General features: G+C 47.8%; 4 protein-coding genes across 11 annotated transcripts; 3 read left to right on the top strand and 1 right to left on the bottom strand.

Annotated features, from left to right (window-relative positions):
* The first annotated feature begins 35 nt into the window (after positions 1 to 35).
* Positions 36 to 8,548, top strand: LOC147186995 (E3 ubiquitin-protein ligase RNF31-like). The gene is made up of 24 exons (XM_086101804.1): positions 36 to 137; positions 713 to 923; positions 1,069 to 1,215; positions 1,286 to 1,441; positions 1,513 to 1,572; positions 1,643 to 1,778; positions 2,250 to 2,399; positions 2,492 to 2,642; positions 2,785 to 2,804; positions 3,021 to 3,163; positions 3,489 to 3,719; positions 3,968 to 4,240; positions 4,372 to 4,557; positions 4,958 to 5,164; positions 5,384 to 5,557; positions 5,685 to 5,783; positions 6,098 to 6,187; positions 6,272 to 6,386; positions 6,643 to 6,755; positions 7,294 to 7,407; positions 7,496 to 7,544; positions 7,685 to 7,781; positions 7,914 to 8,079; positions 8,261 to 8,548. The coding sequence occupies exons 2-24, from the start codon at positions 744 to 746 to the stop codon at positions 8,327 to 8,329; spliced, it is 3,126 nt and encodes a 1,041-aa protein (XP_085957930.1). The 5' UTR covers positions 36 to 137; positions 713 to 743; the 3' UTR covers positions 8,330 to 8,548.
* Positions 8,549 to 9,785: 1,237 nt separating this feature from the next.
* Positions 9,786 to 16,025, top strand: irf9 (interferon regulatory factor 9). Of its 3 annotated transcripts, none has more exons than XM_086101812.1 (9): positions 9,786 to 9,900; positions 10,259 to 10,381; positions 11,323 to 11,503; positions 11,692 to 11,837; positions 12,010 to 12,094; positions 12,616 to 12,675; positions 13,252 to 13,635; positions 14,235 to 14,350; positions 14,480 to 16,025. In XM_086101812.1, the coding sequence occupies exons 1-9, from the start codon at positions 9,844 to 9,846 to the stop codon at positions 14,612 to 14,614; spliced, it is 1,287 nt and encodes a 428-aa protein (XP_085957938.1). In that variant the 5' UTR covers positions 9,786 to 9,843; the 3' UTR covers positions 14,615 to 16,025. The 3 variants fall into 3 exon arrangements, with proteins under 3 accessions (XP_085957938.1, XP_085957937.1, XP_085957939.1); XM_086101811.1 differs by having other exon boundaries at positions 9,786 to 9,912; XM_086101813.1 differs by lacking the exon at positions 9,786 to 9,900 and adding an exon at positions 10,113 to 10,191.
* Positions 15,772 to 17,486, bottom strand: emc9 (ER membrane protein complex subunit 9). Of its 3 annotated transcripts, none has more exons than XM_086101815.1 (6): positions 17,333 to 17,486; positions 16,974 to 17,067; positions 16,826 to 16,902; positions 16,683 to 16,752; positions 16,505 to 16,599; positions 15,772 to 16,276 (listed from the first exon to the last, which is right to left on the bottom strand). In XM_086101815.1, the coding sequence occupies exons 3-6, from the start codon at positions 16,837 to 16,839 to the stop codon at positions 16,096 to 16,098; spliced, it is 360 nt and encodes a 119-aa protein (XP_085957941.1). In that variant the 5' UTR covers positions 16,840 to 16,902; positions 16,974 to 17,067; positions 17,333 to 17,486; the 3' UTR covers positions 15,772 to 16,095. The 3 variants fall into 3 exon arrangements, with proteins under 3 accessions (XP_085957941.1, XP_085957943.1, XP_085957942.1); XM_086101817.1 differs by having other exon boundaries at positions 17,431 to 17,461; XM_086101816.1 differs by having other exon boundaries at positions 16,974 to 17,476.
* A 554-nt stretch (positions 17,487 to 18,040) lies between these two features.
* mynn (myoneurin) lies at positions 18,041 to 23,690 on the top strand. 4 transcript variants are annotated; one of them, XM_086101808.1, is made up of 10 exons: positions 18,041 to 18,104; positions 19,112 to 19,174; positions 19,415 to 19,506; positions 19,576 to 19,682; positions 19,785 to 20,794; positions 20,922 to 21,081; positions 21,495 to 21,673; positions 21,744 to 21,836; positions 21,919 to 22,044; positions 22,723 to 23,690. In XM_086101808.1, the coding sequence occupies exons 3-10, from the start codon at positions 19,417 to 19,419 to the stop codon at positions 23,115 to 23,117; spliced, it is 2,160 nt and encodes a 719-aa protein (XP_085957934.1). In that variant the 5' UTR covers positions 18,041 to 18,104; positions 19,112 to 19,174; positions 19,415 to 19,416; the 3' UTR covers positions 23,118 to 23,690. The 4 variants fall into 4 exon arrangements, with proteins under 4 accessions (XP_085957934.1, XP_085957935.1, XP_085957933.1 ...); XM_086101809.1 differs by having other exon boundaries at positions 18,065 to 18,104; positions 19,415 to 19,682; XM_086101806.1 differs by lacking the exon at positions 18,041 to 18,104 and adding an exon at positions 18,193 to 19,018 and having other exon boundaries at positions 19,415 to 19,682.
* The last annotated feature ends 555 nt before the right edge of the window (positions 23,691 to 24,245 follow it).

Genomic DNA, 24,245 nt, shown 5'->3' with positions numbered 1-24,245 from the left:
ACGGAAGTACAGTACACTCGAAGCCTTTTCAATTACTTTTAATGTGAAAACCAAACCCGACCGGACCAGAAGTAGCGTTGGATCTGAACTTCCGACTTCGTTCTGCCGATATGACTACTGTACTCGATTAAGTTCAGGTGAGGCAAAACGTCTCGATTGTCTATGTTTTCGTTTTTTTTCTTAAATGTTGTCTTTTGGGTACTCGGCGGTTAAAAGCTAAGTCAAGTTAAACGGTGCTTGCGTGTACGTGGTGACGCTTCTTGTCTCGCTGAAGCAAAGTTTGAGTACATGAAACGTTGACGTTTGGCTTTATGTCGCTCGTTGAAGTTGAACTCGTTCAAATACCTAATTAAGTATTACTTGACACTACCATGTATTGTGAGAGGTTTTTTTCCAGTTTGTTATTGACACTATCAATACCTTTTTTGTTGTTCCTCTGGGTTTGGATTTTACCTTGACAGGAAGTTACTGGCGTCAATGAAAGCAAACGATACGTGTTAGCTCAAAGAGAATGCCAGAGGAATTATTTTCAGGAAAACTATTCGTATAGTTTTTTTAAAAAATGTCTTTCAGTTGAAGTTCTGATGCTCTGTACATTGTTGTTGATACCTGCGCCATATTTCCTTCATCACACTGACAAAATGTTGCTCACAGATTGGATCAAACATGACGCCTCTCTACACTTTAAATGTGAATTAATCTGTCTCCCCAGTTTATTTGCAGTGAGTAGCAGCATTAGGCAGATGGAGGAGGCAAGGAATAGAGCCATAGCCTACCTTACCTCGGGCCTGGGCCTGGGCCAGGGCGGAAAGGCCGAGGCCCAGTTGATGGCCAGCTACCCACTGCCGCTGTCCCAGAAGTACCGTTACCTCATGGTGGAGACAATGCTGAGGGAAAATGTGTCCTGCAGCAGCAGAGCTCAGGTCAGCACTTGACATTCGACTCCTAAGTTTTGACGAAGAGACGAGCGGTGTACATTTCGTAACATTTAGCTGGTTAGAGTACATAAATTTAAGTTGAACCTCATTGAAAATGGTAATTTAGAATGGTGTAATCTTTTCCATTCAGGTGTTGGATTCGTTGAATAATTTGGTGAAAGCCTTGAGCATTTTGGAGAAGTATGGCTACAACCTGACCAGCGTCACTAGGCCCAAGTTCTGGCGCAGTGTCAAGCACAACAATCCGGTCTTCAGATCCACCGTGGACGCCATCCAGGTGAGCGTCGCCACTGGCGTCATGTCGACAACCCAAACTGATGCCTGATGGCCGAGTCGCTGTCGCACAGGGCGGCCGGAGGGTGCTCTTCCTTTACGGCTACACCAAAGAGCAGTCGGACGGCCTTAGCTTTCCCGATGACGTCGCCGAGCCTGATCGCGACACAGTCGCCAAGGTGACGCTGGAAGTCATGACGTTGCGCAGGGAGCTGGAAATGCTCATTAAGGTTTGACTTGTCCTTAAGGAGCCATTTGCTATCTTTGCGGATTCACAGCGTCCTTATTTATTCATCTTCAGGGCACGCATCCTCATCGGGAAGTCTTCAAAGAGTTGGTCCCTGAGTTGGCCGGCCCGCAGGTGTACATAATATTTCGCACTCTTGCAAAGCCAAGGTGAAGACAGACCGATTTTTATTTTTGTAATCCAGGATGCGACGGTGACTGAAGCCCCCGTAACCCCACCAGAAGAGAAGAAGTCATCACCCAAGCCGCCACCGCCGCCCTTGATGCCCAAGCCCAATTTAGCAGCAGTCGCCAAACAAGCTCCGGAACCGGCGTCGTCATGTCAGTTGCTCACAAATGTTTACTTAGTGATTGATCAAATTTATGGATTAGGAGAGTGCTAGAGCGCTGTATGCTGGCAGTGAACGCAACTCGCTTCACAACAAAAAGCAGCTTGACAGATAGTGTAGAATTCTTTCAAAAAAGCATGAAAGTTTAATTTGACTAAAGTCACCGTCCGATCGGTTGTGTTGATCCCCAGTTTCGAAATTAGGTGCTCTGAACATGTAACAAAAAGTGTAGTGATGTTTTTAGAAAATTATTACATGTGTTCAAGGGCTTTTTGAAATAAATCAATTTTCTTAATTGTTCTTAATTTCTATAAAAGTGGGTTGTAACTCAGCGAAAATCGGTGACAACAGTTGACAACCACTGATTTATTGAGTGGTATGCAAAAGAATGACCGCCAAATTACAGCACAGTGGTATTGAATTCAAGTTTTGGGAAGTACCGACTTTGAAATTGTGCACGCAGCGGACCAGTGCAATCTGTGCGGAGGCTCGGCAATGGTCGTGTGTCCCTCATGTGCCAACCAGTCCTTCTGTGACGCATGCGACGACCTCTTCCATCGCCACCCGGCAAGGACCAGTCACAAGCGAGAGCGAGGACTGAAAACAATGCAGGGTATGCCACTTTAAACGTCATATTCGTAATCACACTCATCTCTCTTTTTTTTTCCTTTCCTTGAACGTGTTGTTTGTTTGCCACCTCTGAAGGAATGTGTTCCATCTGCGGCGTGTCACCCGTGCATGCTCAGTGCGCCACATGCGAACACACGATGTGCCTGAAATGCGATGGCCTCTTCCATTCGCACCCCGAGCGCAAAGGTCACACCAGGACGGTGCTCACACCCGCCAAGACGAACAGGTTTGGAAACGGGATACCGGACAGGGTTTAATCCAAACACAAGGTCCACGTTAACTCCTTTCCTCCTTCCAACATGCCGCCATTGATGTGGACGTGCGTCAACAATCCACGCGACTCGCTTGCGCCCTATCTGGAAACACAGCTCGACGCCCTCCAACGCAGGTGAGAGGGGTCTGCTTGCTGTGGAAATGAGATGTGACGCCTTGCCATGCATCATTCCAAATTGGGTTGAAAATGGCCGGATGGTTTTTGGAACATTTATATGGGAAGTTAAGAGAGATAAAAAAAAATTTAAAAAATCATAATAATAGTGAGCAAAAATAATCTACCACCCACATGAAAAAAAAATACGAGTTCATATGAGTTATGTGTTCACAGAGTGGCAGTGTAAGAGCTGCACGGTCATCAATCAAGGCAGCAGTATTCTGTGTGAGGTGTGTGAGCGCCCCCGTCTGGCCCCTCGCCCATCGATCAACCCAGGTTTTTCCAGCCCGAGTTCTGGTACGGACACCCGCGGGCAGGTTGGTACAATTGTGTGATTTTCAAAAACACCGAAAAATAACAAGATGATGGATCATTGACTTTTAAAATGTTTGTGAACAAAGAGTTGGGTGTCAGCAGTGGCTGGTGATTGTTGTTATTTACATATTTCTGATCTTTTGTCTTTGCGCGAACCCTTCTGCGCCTAAGCCCTGCCCAGCAGCGGGGCCAAATGACTTCCTGTAATACGCCCCCCCCCAGCCAAGTTTCTCAGCCAATGACATCCACTCTGTCTGCTTTCCCCTGCTGTGAAATGACCCGTAGCAAGGTGTGACCTCCCGATGGGAATTTTTTTGTCTTCCTCAGTCTCATTGGACGTGTCAGTTCTGCACCTTTGTCAACCCCGCGTCCGCAGAGGCGTGCAAGGTGTGCAGCTCTCCGGGTTCACCGTCGGATGGACCCCCGCACCCCCCGAAGGCCTCAGGTGATGCCAAGCATCAAGGCAACCCACCCAGGCCCAAGCCGAGAGCCAGTTTGGATCTGAAGAGGCAGGAACGCATGAGGGAAGACGGGCTCAAGCTCGTGCGCCAGATCAAAGTAAGAAGCTTTCATCCTTGCAGTGAACCCCCTCTGTTTGTAGAAACTGTCACAAGATGGCAGCAAAGCATTTTTTTTTTATTAGACAAGGCTACGGCCTGACTTGAATGAAGCTTTTTTTCCTTCATTTCGACAGTTTCTTTGGCACCAAGATATCGCCAAAGCAATACTTTTGTAATCATGATTTTCGTAGACATGCCTTTGGCCAGAACGACGACTCGCAATCTTAACATGCGCTCGGCCTGCAGGAAGCCGAGAAGCACGGCATCAGCCCCGAGGAAGTGTACGCCGCACTGCGCGTGTGCGGCGGCAGCAGCGTGGACCCATGTGATTGGCAGGCGTCGGAACTGCCGCACCTGCTGGACGAGCTTTGCGCCTTGGCCGCCTCGGTGCAGGTGAGCGCCTCGGCCAGTGGCGAAGCCGTGAAGCTCTCCAAAGCCGAGGCCAAGCTGGCCTGGTTGGCGTCGGGGGGCGACACCGAGCGAGCCGTGACGCAGCTGCTCAGAGACCGACAGATGAAGGTTGGAGCTACAACAACAAAATTGTTTTTGCAGCTGCTAGTCCGGCTTCAAAGCATTTCAAAATCATCGGAGTGACTTGAGTCAAAGTACGAAAATGGACGGCGGCTGAATGAAAGCGTGTGTGCGGACAGATGACGGAGCTCCACTCTCTGGGCTTTCGGGACGCATGCCAGTGCGAGGAGGCCCTGCTGCAAAGCGGCGGCGAGGTGAAGGGAGCCCTGTCTGTGCTGCAGCGACCCCTACTGGACGCTTTCCATCAGCGGATCTGGAACGAGCAGCCCGAGCCACCCGTGGACCCCAACCACCCCAACAAAGAGGTAGACCCTTACGATGCCGCTGTGGAAAACCTTCCAGCTCGTAGAGCGTTTCTGTAACATGTATGTCTAATTCTGCATACTAGTATGACAACTTTGGCATACAAGTAGGAGCTTCTCTAATAGTACTAGTAGCACACAGGTGTCAAGTACTGCTGTTTTCCTTCACTAGTAATATTCAGCTGTCCTATGATTAAACTAAAGTTGTACTACAGTGCAAAAATGTCATACATCAGCTAAAAATAAAAATACTAGTACAATAGTCGTTCCGCCCGTGAGCTGAATTGTCCAACTAGTGAGTGCTAAGAGTGTACTAGTACACGGGCCTCAAGCCGGGATAAATGCCGCAACAGTTTTCCATTTGCAGCGCACCTCGGCTAACATCTCTCGCCCACCCCCGCAGCGGATGTGCCGACGTCTGCTGGCGCTGTACGGCCTGCCCAGCTGGGGGCGCTGCGAGCTGACCCTGTCGCTGCTGCAGGAGCCCGGCGTGGCCTACTCGCTGGAGGACGTGGTACAAGCGGTCAGGGAGTCGCACGACCGCGACTTCATCAGGCGTGTCCTCAACAATAAGTGTCCGTGCTGCCTCAGCATCTTCCCTCGGAGCAAGGTCGGCATACCTCCAATGGGTGGGGGGAATCATTGCCCCCCGAAAAGTTCATTAAATCATCAAAAAATCTATATTAAAGGCATTCACAACAAATCCCAATTTAATGCATTTTTTCTAGATTTAAATACAATACATTTTTACGTGCTCATGCTTTTTGTTGATTTTTATTTTTTAAACTGACAAAATACTTTTTTTTTTTTTTTTGTGGTCCGTGTGCAGATGCAGTCTCTGACGTCATGCCAGTGCTCGGTGTGTCTGGACTGCTTCACGCAGCACTTCACCATCAAGGTGCGCGACGGGCACATCTGGGAAATGGTTTGTCCCATCTGTCGCGGGCCCGACATCACTGATCCCGAGCAGCTGGACAGTTATTTCTTCACGCTGGATATCCAGGTGCGACCTGGAAGCGGGGAGGGAGGGGGCCAGGGGGTGTGGGGGGAAATGCAGAGTGATGAGGAGGCATGTATAGGCGGATGTGGAAAGGGCCGCTATGACCTCACTGGATGCGTGTGCTTCGCAGCTGCGGGGTTGTCTGGAGCCTGACGTCTACGAGCTCTTCCACAGAAAACTGACAGAGCATGCGCTGATGAAGGACCCCAAGTTCCTGTGGTGCTGTCACGTGCGTGTCGTCTTCACCAAAGCCGCGACGAAACGTCGTCGTTGTCGTCAAAACGACCACGTTTCAGTGGCAAAATCAAATTGATAGCCGAATATGGACATTTTAACTTATGGGTCGACTTGCATTTGTTGCCGCTTGTTTACATTCATGCCTGACTACTGCACATTGCGGCCAAGTGTCACTTCTTCAGTGTTGTGTCATGAAGAGATGTGTGAGGCGTCCTCACTTTTATGAGAAATTGGACATATTTATCGCTTTTAAGTCTTACCGTGGCAGTGTTGGTGAACGTCTTTTGTTGATGTCATGTCCTGCAGTGCGTCTCGGGCTTCATCAATGAAGGCGACCAACTGAAGGTGACATGTCTGTCGTGTTGCAACAGCTTCTGTGCCAAGTGCAAGAAAACAGTGAGTGACAGAACACACATGGGGAGCGATTGTTGTCAAGTTTTGATTCGCTGACCGCTGGATTCTATCCGTCTGTGTTGTAAGTGGGAGCCTCAGCACCAGGATCTGACCTGCGAGCAATTCCATCAGTGGAAGCGGGACAACGACCCCGAGTACCAGAGGCAGGGCCTGGCTGGCTACCTGAGGGACAACGGCATCAGTGGGTTGGGATTCCATTTTAGCAGTTTAGACATCAGCACCTACCAGCCACCATTTCAAGTGCCTCTGCTTAGCCCCAAATAAAGTTCAGCTGTTCTCGGGAACTTCCAACTGGGGTTAATCGGAGGACCGTCAATTGAATTTTATGAGGAAAATGTGGGCCTTTATTTTAAGTCCATATCGCCCAGTCCGAGCATTCACACACACCCAATGATGATTGACAAGGTTGTTGAGTAAACGTCAGCTTGTCGTTGCAGCCTGTCCTCATTGCCGCTTCCAGTACGCACTGACGAAAGGCGGCTGCATGCACTTCACTTGCTCCCAATGCAGGTACCAGTTCTGCAGTGGCTGCAACAACCCTTACTACACGGTGGGTGCACAACATACTTTGGTTGACCAGACGCTTTTATTCAGTGGAGCATTACAAAGGGAAGCAGCCCTCCCGAATGTTTCTTGCGTTCGGTGCAAGTTCTTGTAGGTTGAAATGGCGCCAGTTTTAAGCAGACGCAGATGACGGCGCAGTTGTGCTTATTCATCATTCGTGCATCTATTTTCTATGCCGCTTATTCATATTCAGGTTGGGGGACGAGTGTGGCTCAATGGTAGAGTGGCCGTTTCCCAACCCAGAGAGGTTGGTGATCGATCCCCGGCCATTGCGACCCATGTCGTAGTGTCCTTGAGCAAGACACTGAACCTCCCAGTTGCTCCCGATGCTGCGTTGTCAGTCGGTAAAAGGTGACAGCGTAAAGCGCTTTGAGTACCTGAGGTAGAAAAGCACTACTGTATACCAATTACTATGAGGAAAGTAGTTCAATCAGTACTTACACTTTTGTTACTTGACACAAGCATGTCAACTTCTACTTGAGTTGAACAGATTACGAGCACTTTTCCCTCCCAATGTGTTGCAGACGGGCTGCAGGACCGAACAGTGCCACTTCAAGGGCTTCCACACTCACCATCCTCGCGATTGTCTCTTCTACCTAAGAGACTGGGAGACCGCGCGGCTGCAGGCGCTGCTGCAAGTGCGACCCCACGCCAGTGCTATCTCCAGCTTTCATCTCAACGTCTTAATTGTTTGCTCATATGTCCTCATGCGCTTCTGTTTGTCAGATGAGAGGCGTGGAATTCAACACAGAACCTTCTGACGAACTGCAGGCGGGTAAGAGTGACCAGCAAGTGTTCTCTTATGTAAATGCTCACCGGTCCCGGAAAAGAACAGAGGGGTCTGTATTTGGCCCACTGCTTTTCTCCCTCCTCCGTTAAATGTGTGCCTTTCGTGTACTCTCCTGTATGACGCAGGCACTTGCGGCGTGATGGAGCAGAAAGAGGAAGGAGGTCAGCTCGTGGACTCGCCCTGTGGCATCCATACTCAGCCCGGCCAGGCCGGACTCTGCGGGTGAGTATGACGCAACTCCGTCGTGATGGCATACATCAGGATTCGACATCGTAAATATGGAACAGGTTTGACATTTGCAATCGGAAGCACGACCGCCTGAGTGAATGAAGGAAGTAAAATCACTCTGTGCAGCAAACACTACGGAGAGTACCTGGTCAGTCTGATCAACGCCCACTCGCTGGACCCCGCGCTTCTCTACGACGCCCACGACCTGATCCGAACCTGCGAACGCCACCACATGGACACGCAGAGGGCCGACAACGAAGACGACGACGCCTACCACGCTCGACTGCGCAAGGTGAAATCTTTGAATGCATCAACGCAAAGTTGTTTTTTCTGTGGTCGCTTGAATTATGAATGATTGCCCTGTTTTTTTTTTTCATGAAAATATGACAAATGACTTCCCAAAAGGACTCGGTTTAGAGCAGGATAGGTTGCCAAATTTTTTTTTTTTTTAATGCCTCGATTCTTTCCTACAGAAACTAATGGAGATTCCTCTGGGCGAAAAGGTTCCCAGGAACGCAACGCACCACCCTGACACAAGCTGAGCCAACTTCCGTCTGGCGTACGGTATGCAGTGTACACACGCATATAATGGTTATTTTGAACTAGCTGCATACCTCATAAGTCAATGTTCATCAAGTTTGTCAGCAAAGAAGAAAGATATTTAGTTGGCATTATCTATCCCGTTTCTATGTACTTAACTGTGCCAAGATGATCATTTTTGTGCTTTATTGATGATCAATAAAAATATACTCTCCGAACAATTCCACTATGTGACTTTTTATTAGACAAATAACATTTGTTGGAGTCATTTCCATTTTGGGGTAAATAAGACAAACGCGACAACTTATACAAAAGTGTTACTTGGATCACACATCAGGACAGATGACAGCCTACACAGACAGAAACATTTATTTATTTTTGAAGCAACTATTGTTTTTTTTTTGTGTGTGTATTGATGATGTGACAAGTCTTTATATACCAAGTAACGCCTCAGAAAACACGACCAAGTATTATGATAATAATGACCAACATGATTTTTGTATGACAAGTAATATGTTCGTCTCTTTGCTCATCTATTGATGCCACCAATGAAACATTACACACATATTAAACACTAAACTACTATAGACCATTTGCGATTCATCCAACTGAGTAATATCCCTGTATTCAACTATTTGAGTCAAGATTTCACTTGTCAGGTGAGATTGTCAGTTTGGCTTTTTTTTTTTCTTTTCTAACATTTCTATTTCGAGGTGTCTTGTGACTTGGAACTGGATATAAAATATATGCTTGGCTCAGAAAAGTTTAAGAAAACAAGACGGCTGGGGAGGGGGGGTTGTCAGTGAAAATGTCGTATATAAATAGTTCACCGTCATAAATTGACTGGAAGCACAAATGTAACCTTGGATGACAAAGCATTTTAATAGAGTCCATGATTAATACGATACATATATAAAAAACAGTATATAGATATAATTATTATTTTTATGCATATGTCGCAACAAAGTGGACCGCTACATGCGTCTGCGTACTTTGTGTCCTACTTTGTGTCCCCCTAGTGGCCAGCAGTTGTCAGGTTTCCTGTGAGTCACGTGATTTCATAGAAACTCCCAGCGATCTGCTGAAGCGCGTTCACGCGAGCCCTGTCGAGGCAATACACAAACACTCAGGCAGGCCACAGGAGCGCGCGCGCGCACGCACGCACGTATCGACCCCGACACAGCAGCAGAACAAGCTGTGGCGCCCACTGAGGTAAACGAAACTTAAATCCACTTCCGAATTGAGACCGCCGACATTTTGGGGGACAATTTTAGACGCGCTCTCGCTTTGCGAAATGTTTCTTCTCGTTTGCGTGACCGAACGATACCGTTTATAGATTCAACGAGGAAGTGCCGACTTGCGAACCAGCTCCTTTTATCTGTGTATTTATTAAGTTAGAAACTAACTGCGTTATGTGTTTTGTGTGTGTTTATTTTGTTTGTTTTTTTGTAGGTGTACACGTGTGTCTCCCAACACACCCACCCACAACTTGGCTCGGAGTCGCTTGTTTGGAGCCATGGCACCGAATACGCCGCGATGTACGCGTCGACTGCGCTCCTGGATCGTGGAACAGGTGCGCGTGCGTGTGAGTCAGCTCAGGAGGAGGTGCAGGATGTGATCAAGAAACACTCTTCCCCCCCCGCCCCCAACCTGTTCCCCGCGATTTGCTGAAAACTCACCTCGGCATTGTTTTTCCATCTCTCTCTGCTGCAACACAACTGATTCAAATGATCAGATCAAGCCCCGCAGGAGCCTGATGATGTTCTTGATCATTTCGAATCAGGTGTGTTAGAGGAGGGAAACATCGAAAACATGTGCAATACCGGGGCCCTTTGAGGACCGGAGTTTGACATCTGTGATTTAGGTGAAAGAAGTGCTTTGCTCAAATCTTGTTTTAGAACCTGTCAACTAAAAGTGATGCGTGCCGGCAGGTGACCAGCGGTCAGTTTCCTGGTCTGAAGTGGGAGGATGAGGCCCAAACCATGTTCCGCATCCCGTGGAAACATGCCGGCAAGCAGGACTTCCGCAAGGACGAGGATGCCGCCATTTTCAAGGTGTGATTTGTGTGACTGTGTGTGTGTGATTCTGTTTGGAAGGGCGTCCTATCTAATGGCAAGCAGCATTTTGTAAAGAGCAGGGTTTCAATGTGAGTTTGTGTTTCCTTCTAGTAGTTGCATGCGCGTTCCGCTACTTGTTCATTCTTTAGTTGGTAGGTTACTGTTGTGTTGAAAGTCGCGCCGGTTCGTTTCTCCGCGTCAAGCTCAGTGAGAGCTTGCTCATGTCTGATGCTTACACAATCTCGGCCTTTCCCTCAAGCTGCACTTAGGAACGTGTACTCGTTTCTTGTGTGACTCATCGATGCATCAGACAAGAAAATGTTTGTCGAGGTTGGGCGGCTCCCAATCGAAAGAAATCCTTGACAACCGCCTGTCGTGTTGAAGATGAATCCAGATCGATTATGCCGAGGGAATAACGTGTAAATGATTTCAAGGTGAGGGTGGGTCTTGCCTCGCACACGGGGCACCGTTCAAGCTTGGGCCGCCATCGATTGTGCACATCTTCTTTATCCTTCTTGTGAGTGTTTTCGCAAATAGATGTGGTTTGTAATCATAAATTCACATTTTAAATGAATCAATTAATGTAAGATTGTAAAATGAGCCATCAAACGACATGGCCGAGGAGGTCCTTGTCCCAAAACGATGTGAAAATGATTCCACTGATTGAAATTAAAGTTGCTCGAGGGCTCAGAAATGTCGCTCAATATAGCAACTAAATAGCTAAGTTGGGAAAGCCGACTCGTCTTTTGTGAACTAGCTGGTCTCTGTTTGTCCGTTGTTGTCAAATCATCGCCAGCACCTCAAGATTTTCCTCATTAAGTGCTAGAAGTGTCAATTGGGAAGCGGATAAGTTTTGTGGGTGTAAGCTGTGCATGTCACCAGAACTACAAAAGTTGCCAACAAAAAAAAAAAGGAAAAACATGCTTTTTGTTGTTGAGGCGTGGGCGCAGTTCAAGGGCAGGCTGAGCGACAGCAATCCGGCCAGCTGGAAGACGCGACTGCGCTGCGCCCTCAACAAGAGCCCCGAGTTCAGCGAGGTGGTGGAGCGAGCCCAGTTGGACATCTCCGAGCCCTACAAAGTCTACCGACTGGTACCCACCGGCGAGCAGGGTGAAAATGGTATGCTCGCCAATTTTTGGGGGTAGCTTGCCTAGAGAGAGAAGAACAATCGACTGGTTGCAGCTACATGTCAGTTCACATACAGACAAGCAAGCATTCACACCCACATATGAATAAAATAGAGTAAATAAGCACATTAAAAGAAAAAAAAAAACATGCTGACTCGTTTGGTTTGTGTATCTGTCAAGGAGCGCAAAAGCCGGAGAAGAAATGTAAGAAAAGCGTCAGGAAGTCGAAGCGCAGGAGCAGCTGCAGCAGCAGAGACGTAGCAGTCCGTGAAGATGTCGCTCACGTCAAGCGCATCAAAATGGAGGATGACGTCAAAATCCAGCTGGTGCGTGTCAAATCGTTCCAAAGTGTATAAATTCAAAGGATTCTTGCCACGCTACATGTCCCAAAGACAAGACCAAGAAAAGGGAGGCTTGTTGTGTTAGCTTGTTAGCATTCTTTCTTTATTGCTGTTAGCGTGCTAGCTTGCGTGACAGTGTTTTGTGGCTGCGGCGCAGGGTGCTGAAGACGTCGAGCTCCAGACTGAGCATCTCCTGCCAGAACAGCGTCCGGTCCAGATAGACGGCGCCACGCAGGAAGCCCGTGAGTTTCAAGCACAGATGCCGCTAATATACTGTATGCGACTTCAATCATTTTGGGGAGGGGGTTTATGACAAAAAAAAAAGTTTATCTGTTAATGCCAGCAAAGTATATTATACTGACGGGCATAACAATATTTTTTTTCCACTAAATGACAGAAGATACAATTAACCTGTGATATGAGTTGTTTGCAGAGGATAAAGAATCTAAGATGAGTTAGACAATTTATGCTGTTTTGCAATAGCTTTGAGCTAACAGTCTTTGATTCAGTTTTCTATTTCTATTTATTTATTTTTTAAATACACAACGTGCAGCTTGAAGTAAGCATGTGGGTTCTTTGCGGGAGAATCACGCCAAGATATACTTTTTGTGACGTTTTTGTTTCGTGTTGTGCCATAAGATCAGGGTCAGGGCTCAAAGTCTGGCAAATGCTAAGCTAAGCGGAATAAGACATCTAGTTGACGATCACTGTGAGGAACGTTGCCTGACACCTGCGCCTTTTTTCCCCCCTTCCGTCCCTGCAGCGCTCAGCGAGATCCAACTGGACGTCCGCATTGAGGAGAGCGTCACGCCTCCTCCGGAAGGTAAGCGCTCCGCTCCATCCATCTGTCTTTGTAAAAGAACGTAAAAAATAATTGAACGAAAAATACAATAAACTGTGGCAAAGTTTCAAAATCGCAATTCAATTTTTTGGGGGAAGCAGTTTAGACGTGAAATAAAAATACACTATTGTAGTAATAACAATACATTGCAAGTTCCAAAAAAGAATCCAAAATTAAAATGTCATGAAGGTTGAAATTAATGTGACGTATCAAAACTGTAACTAAAAATAGCTGATATCATTCAAATGAATAGCAAGATTACAAAGCTACTTTTTACTTAACTTTACATGGGAAATAAATACAATCACATTCCTAAATATTAAATATCCAAATCAAGTCAAATAAATACTGCTCTCCTTTTTTTGTGGGAACTGAACAGAATTTTTTTTTTTTAAGTGAAAGAACAAAAAATAATGTAATGAATAACATGACAGGTCGCAAAACTAATCAAAATTGCAAATCAAGATGTAATGTATAGATTTGTTTAATTGAGGATGAAAGAACATCAATTTGGAAATGTAAAAAAAACATAATTGTATTTTGTGGACGGTTGCTTAGAAAAGGACTCACTACACGTGACGGTGCACTACTTGGGCCAGCAAATGCTGACGCGTCACATCCACGGGCCCGACGTGCGCGTCTTGTACGCCCCGTCGACCTCGCCCATGCCGCCCATGCCGGCCCCCGACGTCTGCTTCCCGCGCATCCACCTGCCGGAACCGCTGCCCTCGCCGCCCACCGATAGGATGGCGCTGCTCTCCCTGCTGCCTTTCATGGAGAAGGGCGTGGTGCTCACGTCCACCCGCCAGGGTGTGTACGGCCGCCGCTTCTGCCGCGGCCGGGTCTTCTGGACGGGGCCGCACGCCACCTCGCCGGGTCTGTGCAAAATGGAGAGGAACTCTGAGCCCGTCCTGCTCTTCAGCAAAGCCGCCTTTAAGCAACGTGAGTGGCAATGTGTTTGGATTGTTTTGCTTCGATATCTGCTTGGGGGGGGTAAAAGCACACATTCTAGGATGTCAGCTTGAAGCATGGCGTGCACAAAACTGCTGGATTAATTCCGTTTATTTTTATCGTGTTTATTTTTTAACATTTTTTTTGTTTTTGTTTTTTGTTTTTTTAAAAATTTGTAACAAGCGTGGTCACCGAACAAATTCAGTCAAGGCACATGCATTTCACAGTGCTAAAGAGATGAACGTCTAAACTGCTGGCAACAAAAGTTAAGTCCACCCCTTCGGGGGGAAAAAAAAAAAGTCAAATTGTCGTCAGTGTTTTGCGTGACCCTCATTATCTTCGCAGGTTGTAAAAGTTGATCAATTTTAAAGTAGTGACATTTTTTTGATAGTTTTTTTTTTTTAAATTACAAGTCTGAAGAGTTGCTCAGTTTCGCAATAAGAGTGCAACGTTGTCCTTGACAGAGAACTCAGCTGTGAGTTGCGGTGGCCAGCTCAGTGCTCCTGTCTTCACGCATTGGTTCCCATTTGTCTTCAAACGTAGGCCGACTTGTGATTTTTGTCCTTTTTGTCATGACGGTCGAATTTCAGAGCTGGACAACTTCCGCGTGAACGGCGGCGAGCCGCCGCAGTGCAGCCTCACTCTCAGCTTCGGCGAAGAACTCAGCTGCACCGACGATCCGGCCGGAAAACTCATCATCGTTCAGGTACTCGAGTACCCGGGGTGGGGGGGGGGGGTGTAGGCACTTCCTGGCCAAACCAGGGGACACATCCATGGTCCGTATGTTTGAATCTGGCATGTCCTTTCAATTGTTATTCTTGGCGGCGGATGTCAGGTGACGCTGCCGTGGGCCGAGCAGCAGGTGGAAAGCGCTCGCTCCATCCTGGACCCCTTCGGCCTCCTGCAGTCTCCGCTGGACGAGATCACGCTTAACTTGGTGGCCGTGCAGACGGCCGAACCGGCGCCCTGACGGAAGGTCGCGGCGGGCTCTTGAGCCAAAATAGCACAAATGTCACTTTTCTTGAATTGGCGGGGGTCTTTTCATCAAGTTTGAACTCTGCCCGACTGAATGGAATGACGTGGCACACACTACAAACTGGGACAAAACACACTGGCTGGAATTTCACTGGGGCTCAAGGTGGCTAATTTAATGGAGAATTGGATTCCATGTCAAGAGGTCATCAAAAGTCGACCCACCCGTTCAATGCCATTTTCTTGAGATCAAAATTAGACCAAGAGAACTCATTTCAAAACTTTTCCCGCCAGTAGCATGACCTACAACCTGTACAACCGTTTCAATATTTTCAAAGGGGGAAATATAAATGATAGGACAGTTGGAAAAATCTTGGTCCTTTTTTTTTTTGAAATCACAAAAAAATGTCATTTGGACAAGGGTGTGCAGAGATTTCTGTTTACATTCTTAGAACACACAAAACCACCACCAGACCTCCAAATGGCATCGAAATAACTCCACAAGTGTCAACACTGTGCCGTGACAACATGGACGTACGTCCAGTAAATAACACAATTAGGAGGTGTTTCGTCGAGTTCGTTCCGCTTGTATTGACCCGCCCAACTTTACGTATTTAATGTTCTATGCACTTCCAATGTATTAATTTTAGAACATATTTAATGTTATATTCTTAGTGTGATTATTTGTGTTAACAGTTTTTTTTTTTTTTGTTAATTTGTGCAGACATCGATCAGGTTTATCCCGTCCAGGCGGTTACGCTGCACTCACATCGGCATATCTCCGATATTGGTCACATTTGTAGTTATTTGCGTGTCCCGCTTTTGACACTTGAGAGCATACAAAATGTCGATCTTGTCATTTAAACACAGGATGTTGTTTTTTTTTTTATTATTGGTCATGTTCACTGAAGATCAAAATCATGTCATGAATATTTAAGGTTTGGCAATTGTTTTTACCCCCCCCCCCCCCATTTTTACAATTTGTGCACTTGTTAGTCAATGAAAAAGTGACCTAATAACTGTTTTTGTATGCCATCTTTGTGTCATGGTTGGAGTGAATTGGGGAGCTTTGTTTAGAGAAAAGTAGCACTGTGCTGCCATCTTTTGGCAATCAAACTTTTTTTACATTTTTTTTACTAACAACCAAAAACAGTGCACGGTTAACCTTTTTATTATTATTATTAAACACACTCACTGATAGGTTAGGGTCATTTCATGTCAGCATAAATGGAAAAAGTCCAAGTGGATGGAATGTGAAGTGGAATCTTCTTGTGGTATGTTTACATGTCCTTGAAGTCAAAACGACAGTCCTCGGGACAAAAACAAGGGTTGGCACACATACTGCTCTTGTCATTTGTTCTGTTGTGTTCGTGAAACAACGAGATGAAGAATAAAGGTTTTCAACAGCATTCTTGTCATCATCCCTCCCGGTAACAGAAAAAAAGTTCATGAATTACTTGAAGGACTTCTCCCTTGCTTCTAGATATTACCATTGGCTGGCGAGGCCAACTCAGCGATTTTGGCATTCAGTTTCTGATTGGTCCAGTCTCTGGTGATGTCATCCAGGTGGCTGTCGAAATCCACCAAGAGCGAGTGGTCGCCGGACTCCAACATCTGGACGGCAATCCCACGCGTCTCCTCCCACTGCCTCAGCATGATCCTGGAATTGGAAGAGGTGAATCATGATTTCATAATAAAATGTTTGTGGATCAATGTAAATGTCTTTGCTTTTGTTAAAGTAGCAGCTGGGTTAAGTTTATAATGACCAAAATATTTAGACTAATTTCAGATAGCCCGTCTATGGCGTTTTGGATTCTGTTACCATCAAGCTAGTGGGCTGTTCAACAAAAACCTGGACATGGCAGAATCTGACATGACCTCTACTTACGTGTGCTTGTCTTTCAGCATCCATCTCGAGTCTTTGCGTTCATACATGACAATGGGAGGAACCCGGTAGTCAGGAGACATTTTGCTCCCGTCCAGCTGTAGAGGGTGACAAACATCAGAAAAGATGAAGACGCTTCGTACCTGCATGTCGTCGTTTGAGGCGAATAAAACATTCTGACCATGAGTAGAACGGCGCCGTCAAACTGCTCTGCAATCTTGTCGGCGATCTTCATGGCTGCTTGTGTTGGGCTGTCAAAGGTTGGTTGCTTCCATCACCTCTCTTGTAACTCAGTTTACTTATGGACAATTGGCAGGGACTCACCTGCAGTCTGACATGCAGGCATTGGCTTGGTAGTATCCCACAATCCTTTGCTGAGTCTGCGAGCACCACACGTCCACCTGCAACATCAGGATTATGTTCATTAAATGGTCTCCATCCGTCCATTGCATCCATGTAAACGGATTCTTACCTGTGTGAGTGCCAGCTGAGTGACGGGTGCCAGGGACAGGTGCGAGTGCAGCAGCGGCACGCAGTCAGTCACGCAGACAGCGCCCCCTGCGGAGCTGGAAGACAACAGTAGCCCGTTGACGCTACAACGGGGGAACAAGCAGGCGTGGAGGTACATCTTGACGTAGGCCCGGCATGACAGCTCCACCTCCCCCATGACAGCAGCACCTGAATTTAGGATACAACTGCTCCTAATCGCGAGCGAGCTAGCAAGAGGGTTAAAGTAGCTCGCTACAAGTGATGGAAAATGTATTACATTAGCATCAACGCTAAACACAAGTACTAAATGCAGGCTTGCGTCGAACGCAATAAAGATCTAACCATAAAAAACGTCGGCTGTCGCCTGAAAAATTCAACTTGTTCCCAAAATGTAGCGATTCATTTAAATCTATCAACCAAGAAGGTACAAGATAACAAGCCTTGTTGACAGCAACAACATCCAGTCGAGAGACTGCTAATGCTAATGCAAATGGGTTGATTCTGTTGCCAAGAGCAATCATTGGTCAACGTAATGAGATTGTCTTTACCTGATTGGAGAAAACGCGTGCCAATCATCTTTGGTTCCGTCTCATCACGTTCTGGTGTTTCTCAGATGTGATCATTCATTGGTTAGCGTTGCGACCTTCCATAACCTGATTGGAGTAGAAGCTTGTCGATCACTGTTGTTTCTTCTGCGGTCTCGTCTAACAAAAATGCGAACGTAAATGAAAAAAAAAAGTATTCCCTTGAAATATGATATTGTTGTAATAACAATTGTTAAGTACGTTAGAGGCTCTCACTTAATGCGTTATTTGTAGTACGCGTTTGACCAGTCGCCGTGAAAGTGTTTGACGTAAATGAAACACATCTTCAATATATTCTTCATAAAGTACCCCAATTACAAAATAAATACTTTTGCATGTTTTGAGTAATTAAGTAATTCTTTAAGTCAATCTCAATCAATTATTTACATCATTAAAGAAGAGCATGACCAATATTATCATTCCGATTCCGACTGAGCAGCTGATTCTTGAGTCTTACTAGGCGGCCACCTCAGTCTCGCGAGATCTCAGACAATCCCGAGGTAACGGCCGCGGTGCACGGATATTCCAAGGTACAGCACTTTACTGCTTTTATTTACTTTGACTTCGTTTAAAAATGGAGCTTTGAAGCTGAGTGATTCTGACCACGAATGGCACGTTTGCACGATTTGCCTCCGAATTGGGCGTTTGTTGCAATTTGAGCGAACTTATGTGGCCACCGCCGGGGCAATCGGTGAATCCTTCGAAATAAGAGCACAGTGTTATGCGCGCCTTTTGGTCCCGTTTTAGCTGCCTTAGCTTCAGCTTCTCGACAACAGCAGCCCGAACCGACAAGCGGGCGGTAGAAGCTCTTCGGAACCAGCGTGTTGGCGAGATTACGTGCTGGGAAGTGGACTCGGTGCCACACGAAGCAGACGGGGCTTTTCTCTTAAGGCGAGCTTCGGGACGGCTATTAGCATTAGCATTGCTCGAAGGCCTACTCAGGAAACGGGAGGGAGCTTTTATTTTCCAAAACTGCTTCTTATTAGCCGACAGCTAGTGTTCCCCACTCGACTTCTAACCCCAACAGTTTGCTTAACTTGCCTTGACACTTCTTTGGCAGTTATGAACTAAAATAAATGTTGTTTTAAATAAACCTCAATTAAAGACCCATAACCACTGTTTGAAATGCTGAGCGTGCCTCGAAACCTTACTTATACACCCTGACAGTAGCTTGAAACCTTACCTACAAACCTTAACCCTGACGTGAAACCTGCCTTTGAAACGCCCTCGTTGTCTTAAAACCCTACTTTTAAACCGTAACCCTAGTTAAAGCTCTCACCTTGGGTCAGTCTTGAAATCCGACTTTCAGTCGCTCCGGCTTCAAGCTTTTCTTCGAAACGCAAACCCTGATCTAAAGTTCCATCACCGGACTGAAACTTTACATAGAAACCCAAGTCTGGTGGTGTGAACACTCACGCTGGACTTGACTTTGAAACCCAAACCGGTACTTAAAACGCAGCACCGTGTAACTTAAAAGCATAAATTTGAACGTAAAAACCCTTGTTTAAACCCTAACTCCAGCTTTTATTTCTTGTAGAGCACACACAAGTGACATTAACAGAGGACTTAACTTCTCAGCATCACTGGGAAACTGCTGACAGTAAGAAAGTTTTTAGTGTTACACACTCCAGATACACTTGTGAATTAACTTTTTTTCAATGTAGTTTTCCCCCCATCCAACACGCTTTAATAAACATTTACACTTTACGAACACACATATTCCTTAGAGCCTGTTCTCACTCCTTCCTACTAACATACAATGTGAAACGCCATGGTCTGCCTGAGAAAAATGAGCTCGGATTGACAAGAGTCGGTGTGATTAATGTCGACTCTCTGATAGCGATGGCTCTCAGCGCCAATCATGGCAAGCTGCTCCTGCAGCGCCTGCATCAGCAGCGGGAAATGGACTTCCTGTGCGACGTCACCATTATGGTGAGAGACGTGGAGTTCCGGGCTCACCGAAACATCCTCGCGGCGTTCAGCAAGTACTTCTCCTCCCAGGCTGAGAAGGAACAGGCCATCACCACTTTGGACCCTGACAAAGTCAGCCGCTATGCCCTGGAGAAGCTGCTGGAGTTTGTCTACACGGGACAAATGAACCTCAGCAGGTAAGATACAGCTTCAAAATTTTCAGGCGACAGCCGACGTTTTGTGCTTGGTTACTAACCGCCGCTGATAATAAATGGATTGATTATGGATGTTACTTTCAGCACCAGACAATCTGCTGTCCGCCGAGCCGCCATCTTCCTGGGAATGTCCGATGCTACAAAGTATCTGGAAGGAATTTCTCACTCGTCCGAGGCCGGCGAGGCGTCCCACTCAGAGTTGGACAAAGAGGCGGGCCTCTCTTCGCTCAGTCCCGGCTCTCCGGGGAGTCCTGACTCCCCGGTCTCTCTGGCCATCGTCTCAGTGTCGGGTGGGTGGATGGATGAGGGTCAGGAAGGCCGGGTTGCTGAGGAAGGCCAGGTAGGCAAGGAAGGCCAGGTAAGCGAGGAAGGCAAGGAAGCCGAGGGAGGTGAGGAAGGCCAGGGAGGTGAGGAAGGTCAGGAAGACCAGGGAGGTGAGGAAGGCCGAGAAAATCAGGAAGGCCAAGAAAATCAGGAAGGCCAGGAAAGTCAGGGGAGCAAAGCCGCCTGTTTGGATGAAGAAGGAGGAATTCAGAGTAGCAGTCCGGCAGAGCCGAGCAACCCGGCCGACAATACCCTGAAACCCGCAGCCCACAGGGGGAGAGGCCGTGGCCGCGGCAGGGGCAGGGGGAGGGGGAGGGGCAGAGGAAAAGGAGGAATAAGCCAGGTCAAGACCGAAGAAGACTTCCTTGAGGATTCCGACACGAGCGTGAAGGATTTTGGCGACACGTCGGCCGACTGGAGCCCCTCGCTGGACGAACCGCCTGCCAAGAGGCAGCGCATCGGGGAGGTGCGGCGCGGACGCAGCCGGGGTCGGGGGAGGAGCAGGGGGAGGGGCCGCGGCCGGAGCAAAACGGACGGCGAGGACGACGACAGCGGCGCGGAGGCGGCGGAGGATGCGGAGCAGAACGCCTCCAACGTCTCGGAAGAGACGACGCGGTCCTGCATCGAGTGCAACAGAACATTCAAAGACTTGTGCAGCCTGCGGAGGCACGAGCAGATCCACGCGGGCCTCAAGCCCTTCATCTGCATCTTCTGCTCCAAAACCTTCCGACAGGCTACGCAGCTCAAAACTCACCTGCGTACGCACACGGGTAAGCGGTGGATTCATAAAAAGCCGTGGAGGGTCGCTAGCCGGCCGAGGACGGCGGCAGAATGTTTTAAATGTGTGGCCGAGGTCATGTTCACATCACACAAGGACGTCGTCCGTGTTTGCCGCAGGCGAGAAGCCCTTCAGCTGCAACGACTGCGACAAGTGTTTTGCTCAGAAGTGTCAGCTGGTGGCCCACCGCCGCATGCACCATGGCGAGGAGAAGCCGTACACGTGCGACCGCTGCGGCTTCAAGTTCGCCACCTCGTCCAACTATAAGATCCACGTCAGGTAGGGCGGGGCAGGGTTTTGCGGTTCATTCGATTTTTGCTCAATGTTTTGACACATGTGAACACGATGCAAATATATTCAAATCCATAGCTCTATTTACCCTCGGGATAGATTGCAAAAAGCTTCTTCACGCCGTTTATTTGCAGTTGTCGCTAGCTAAACAACTTGACACCCAAATTCAACCAAAGAAACCTAAACAGAGTTTTTTTCAACACCCACATTTTCAACCAAGCAATATAAATTCAAATCTGAACCACATATGCTCAACTAGCAACCGCTCAGTGCTGCCTGCGGTGTTGCGACACGAAAGGAGCGCGACTCGAAACACAGACTTGCCTGTACGCTGTAAAAAAATCAATAAAATAAAATAAACGCGATCGTTTAAAAATGCGACGCGGCTGCTCCCCCTGCAGGCTGCACAGCGGCGAAAAGCCGTACGTGTGCGACGTATGCGGCCAGGCCTTCGCCCAGTCCAGCACGCTGACCTACCACAAGCGGCGGCACACGGGCGAGAAGCCGTACCAGTGCGACCTGTGCGGCATGTCCTTCTCCGTCTCGTCCTCGCTCATCGCACACGCGCGCAAGCACACGGGTAAGGAAAGCGGGGCCGCGCGTTTGACTGCATCATGGCGTGACCGCCCGCCCGTCCCGTTTGCGTCCAGGCGAGACGCCGTACAAGTGCTCCCAGCCGCAGTGCGAGAGCAGCTTCGTCACGTCGTCGGAACTGAAGAAGCACATGCGGCGACTTCACCCCGGTGAGCTTCCCGCCGTTCGAAGCCTTTGTCAACATTCTGCCCTCACTCATTTATGACGCTCTTTTGTGTGTGCCGACTCAAGACGGCACCAACGGCGTGCAGTGCCTGCTTTGCGGCAATCGCTTCGCTAGCGTGAAGAACATGATCAAACACCAGGAGAAGGCGCACGCCGACGAAGTGCGACAACACAAGGAGAGAGCGCGAGCAGGTGAGCCGGCACCACCCTTCAATCTTGTCATGCTAAACACCGATCGCTACAGTTCCGCTGCTGCAGGGCGGAAAAAACAATTCAACAAAAAAATTACAGCCAATTTTTCAAGTTACGAGTTGCCACTTAGTCGAGAGAGACTCAAAAGTTCCATATAAAGTTTTAGCTCTTCATTTTACGCACACAAAAAAATATTTTGAGATCACTTCAAAAAAAACAACCAAGGGAGCTGTAACGGTGTCTTCGGAAAAATTAAATGCCTGCAGTCGAATACAATAGCAAGAGACCCACCTGCAAGGAGTCGCTTTTCCGAAAACCTAAGATGCTTTTAGGCAGGCCGCAATGGACTCATGGCGTCATCCATCCATTTTCCGATGGGCCGCGCATGTTTTGGGAATGTGGGAGGAAACCGGAGTACCCAGAGAAAACCCACGTAGGCACGTGGGAGAACATGCGAACTCCACTCAGGAAGGCCGGAGTCGGAATCAAACCCTCCACCTCTGCACTGTGAGGCCGACGTGCTAACCACTTGCCCTCCGGGTCGCCCTATTGGCGTCATTTTCACAATTGAAGATCCTTCGGTGTTCTCACCAGAGTCTCTTTTTGTGACGAGAGCACGAGAACGTTTGCGCCCTCGGCTTTTCGGCGCCATTTTACTTTGTGCTCTCGTGCCCGCAGTCGTCCTGCTGGCGTCCAGCCATCCCATCGCTTTCGTACAGAGCAAACTGAGCAAGGACGGCAAAAGTCTGAGCTCTATCCCCGAAGCCGAGCCGAGCAACCCGGAACCAGCGACGCCGCCGGCCGGCGGCGCAGAAGGCGGCGGCCCGTCAGACGCCGCCTCTCTGAGCGACTCTCTGCAGCAGATGAAGGCGGAGCCCAGCAACACGGCCATCTCCCAACCCGAGCCGGAGGGCTTCGAAGCCGACCCCGTGTCCACCATCAACTCGGAAACGCTCCACGCGCTGGTGGAGCAGTTGAGGCCGCCGCCTTCGCCGGCGCAGAACCTGGAGCAGATCGTCATCATCCGCACGGTGGACAACATGGAACACAACGCGCCGGCGCCGCCGCAGTGACGCGCTTCGAGCGTTGATTTCATATCCTTGATGGACATTTGAGGGTTCGTGTACTAGTATGCTCTTTGACTTTATACTCCTCGTGCCGCGTTTGGCCTACGAGTACACAATTAAAACTTACCAGCGCGTCACTAGAAACTCTACAAGGTCGCGCACTAGTAGCCGCTCCTTAGACACGGTTGGCGCCGAATCATACTTACTAGTGAGGACAAAAGGTGTACTAGTACAGAGACCTTGAGCTGCATATGAAATGAAATCGTGTGCGCGTGGCCCATTCCTTGTTGTGACAAACGTGATCCTTTGAAAGCGAGAAAAGCGCTCGAGCGCAAACACGAGATCTTAACGCAAAGTCGAGCCTCGCGCGTTGACGGCCGCGCCCCAGTTGGAACATTCGAGACATGTGACGTGATGATTTTTGTGCTTCTTCACCTCTTGCGCACGCCAAATGCTTTTGTTTTTTTTTTTCCTATTTGGTTTGGATGAACGTTTTGGCTTGTGTACAGAAAATGCTCATTAGACTTGTGACTGGATAAAAACATTACCATGTAATTAAAAAAAAGCGATTCAACACAACCCGGTTGACTTGTCATCAGATTGTTCTCATTGTCAGGCGACTTGAGTGTTTCTTTTCAATCGTTTGGCGAGCGTTTCATCTTTTGTCTCGGCGCACCTTGGCTCTGACGCGCAACTACGTGGAGTCACGTCACAAAGGTGGCACGTTGGAAATCGAAACAAGGTGTTAACTTTCAGGCGTGGGTGTGGAAGGCGACATTTCTATTTTAAGCGTGACTACTGATAATGTCTTTCACATGCAGATTTTTAATTTGATGGGAATTTTCCCCATGTTGACGAAGCTTTCCAAAGATAATGTTTCCGTTTTTTTTTTCTTCTTCTTCTCCAAGCAGGCTGCTTGAGGCTCTTTGTCTTTGTTCTTATCTTTGAAATTGACCTTTGAGAAATCATTTTATTGGCAGTACAGTAAATGATAAATCTTTTCCGATGGGTTGACACAAGTATACACACACACACACATAAGTGAGATGAAACTGACAAGGCATGTACACATACATATCTTAATACATTCTTTTTTTTTTTTTTTTTTTTTTAAAGTCCACAAAAGAGACAGCA

The sequence above is a fragment of the Hippocampus guttulatus genome, chromosome 21, assembly GCF_054856545.1.
Source record: "Hippocampus guttulatus isolate MCC_2025c chromosome 21, RoL_Hgut_1.0, whole genome shotgun sequence".
NCBI classification, from domain to species: Eukaryota; Metazoa; Chordata; class Actinopteri; order Syngnathiformes; family Syngnathidae; genus Hippocampus; species Hippocampus guttulatus.
This window is presented reverse-complemented; position numbering and strand designations above follow the sequence as displayed.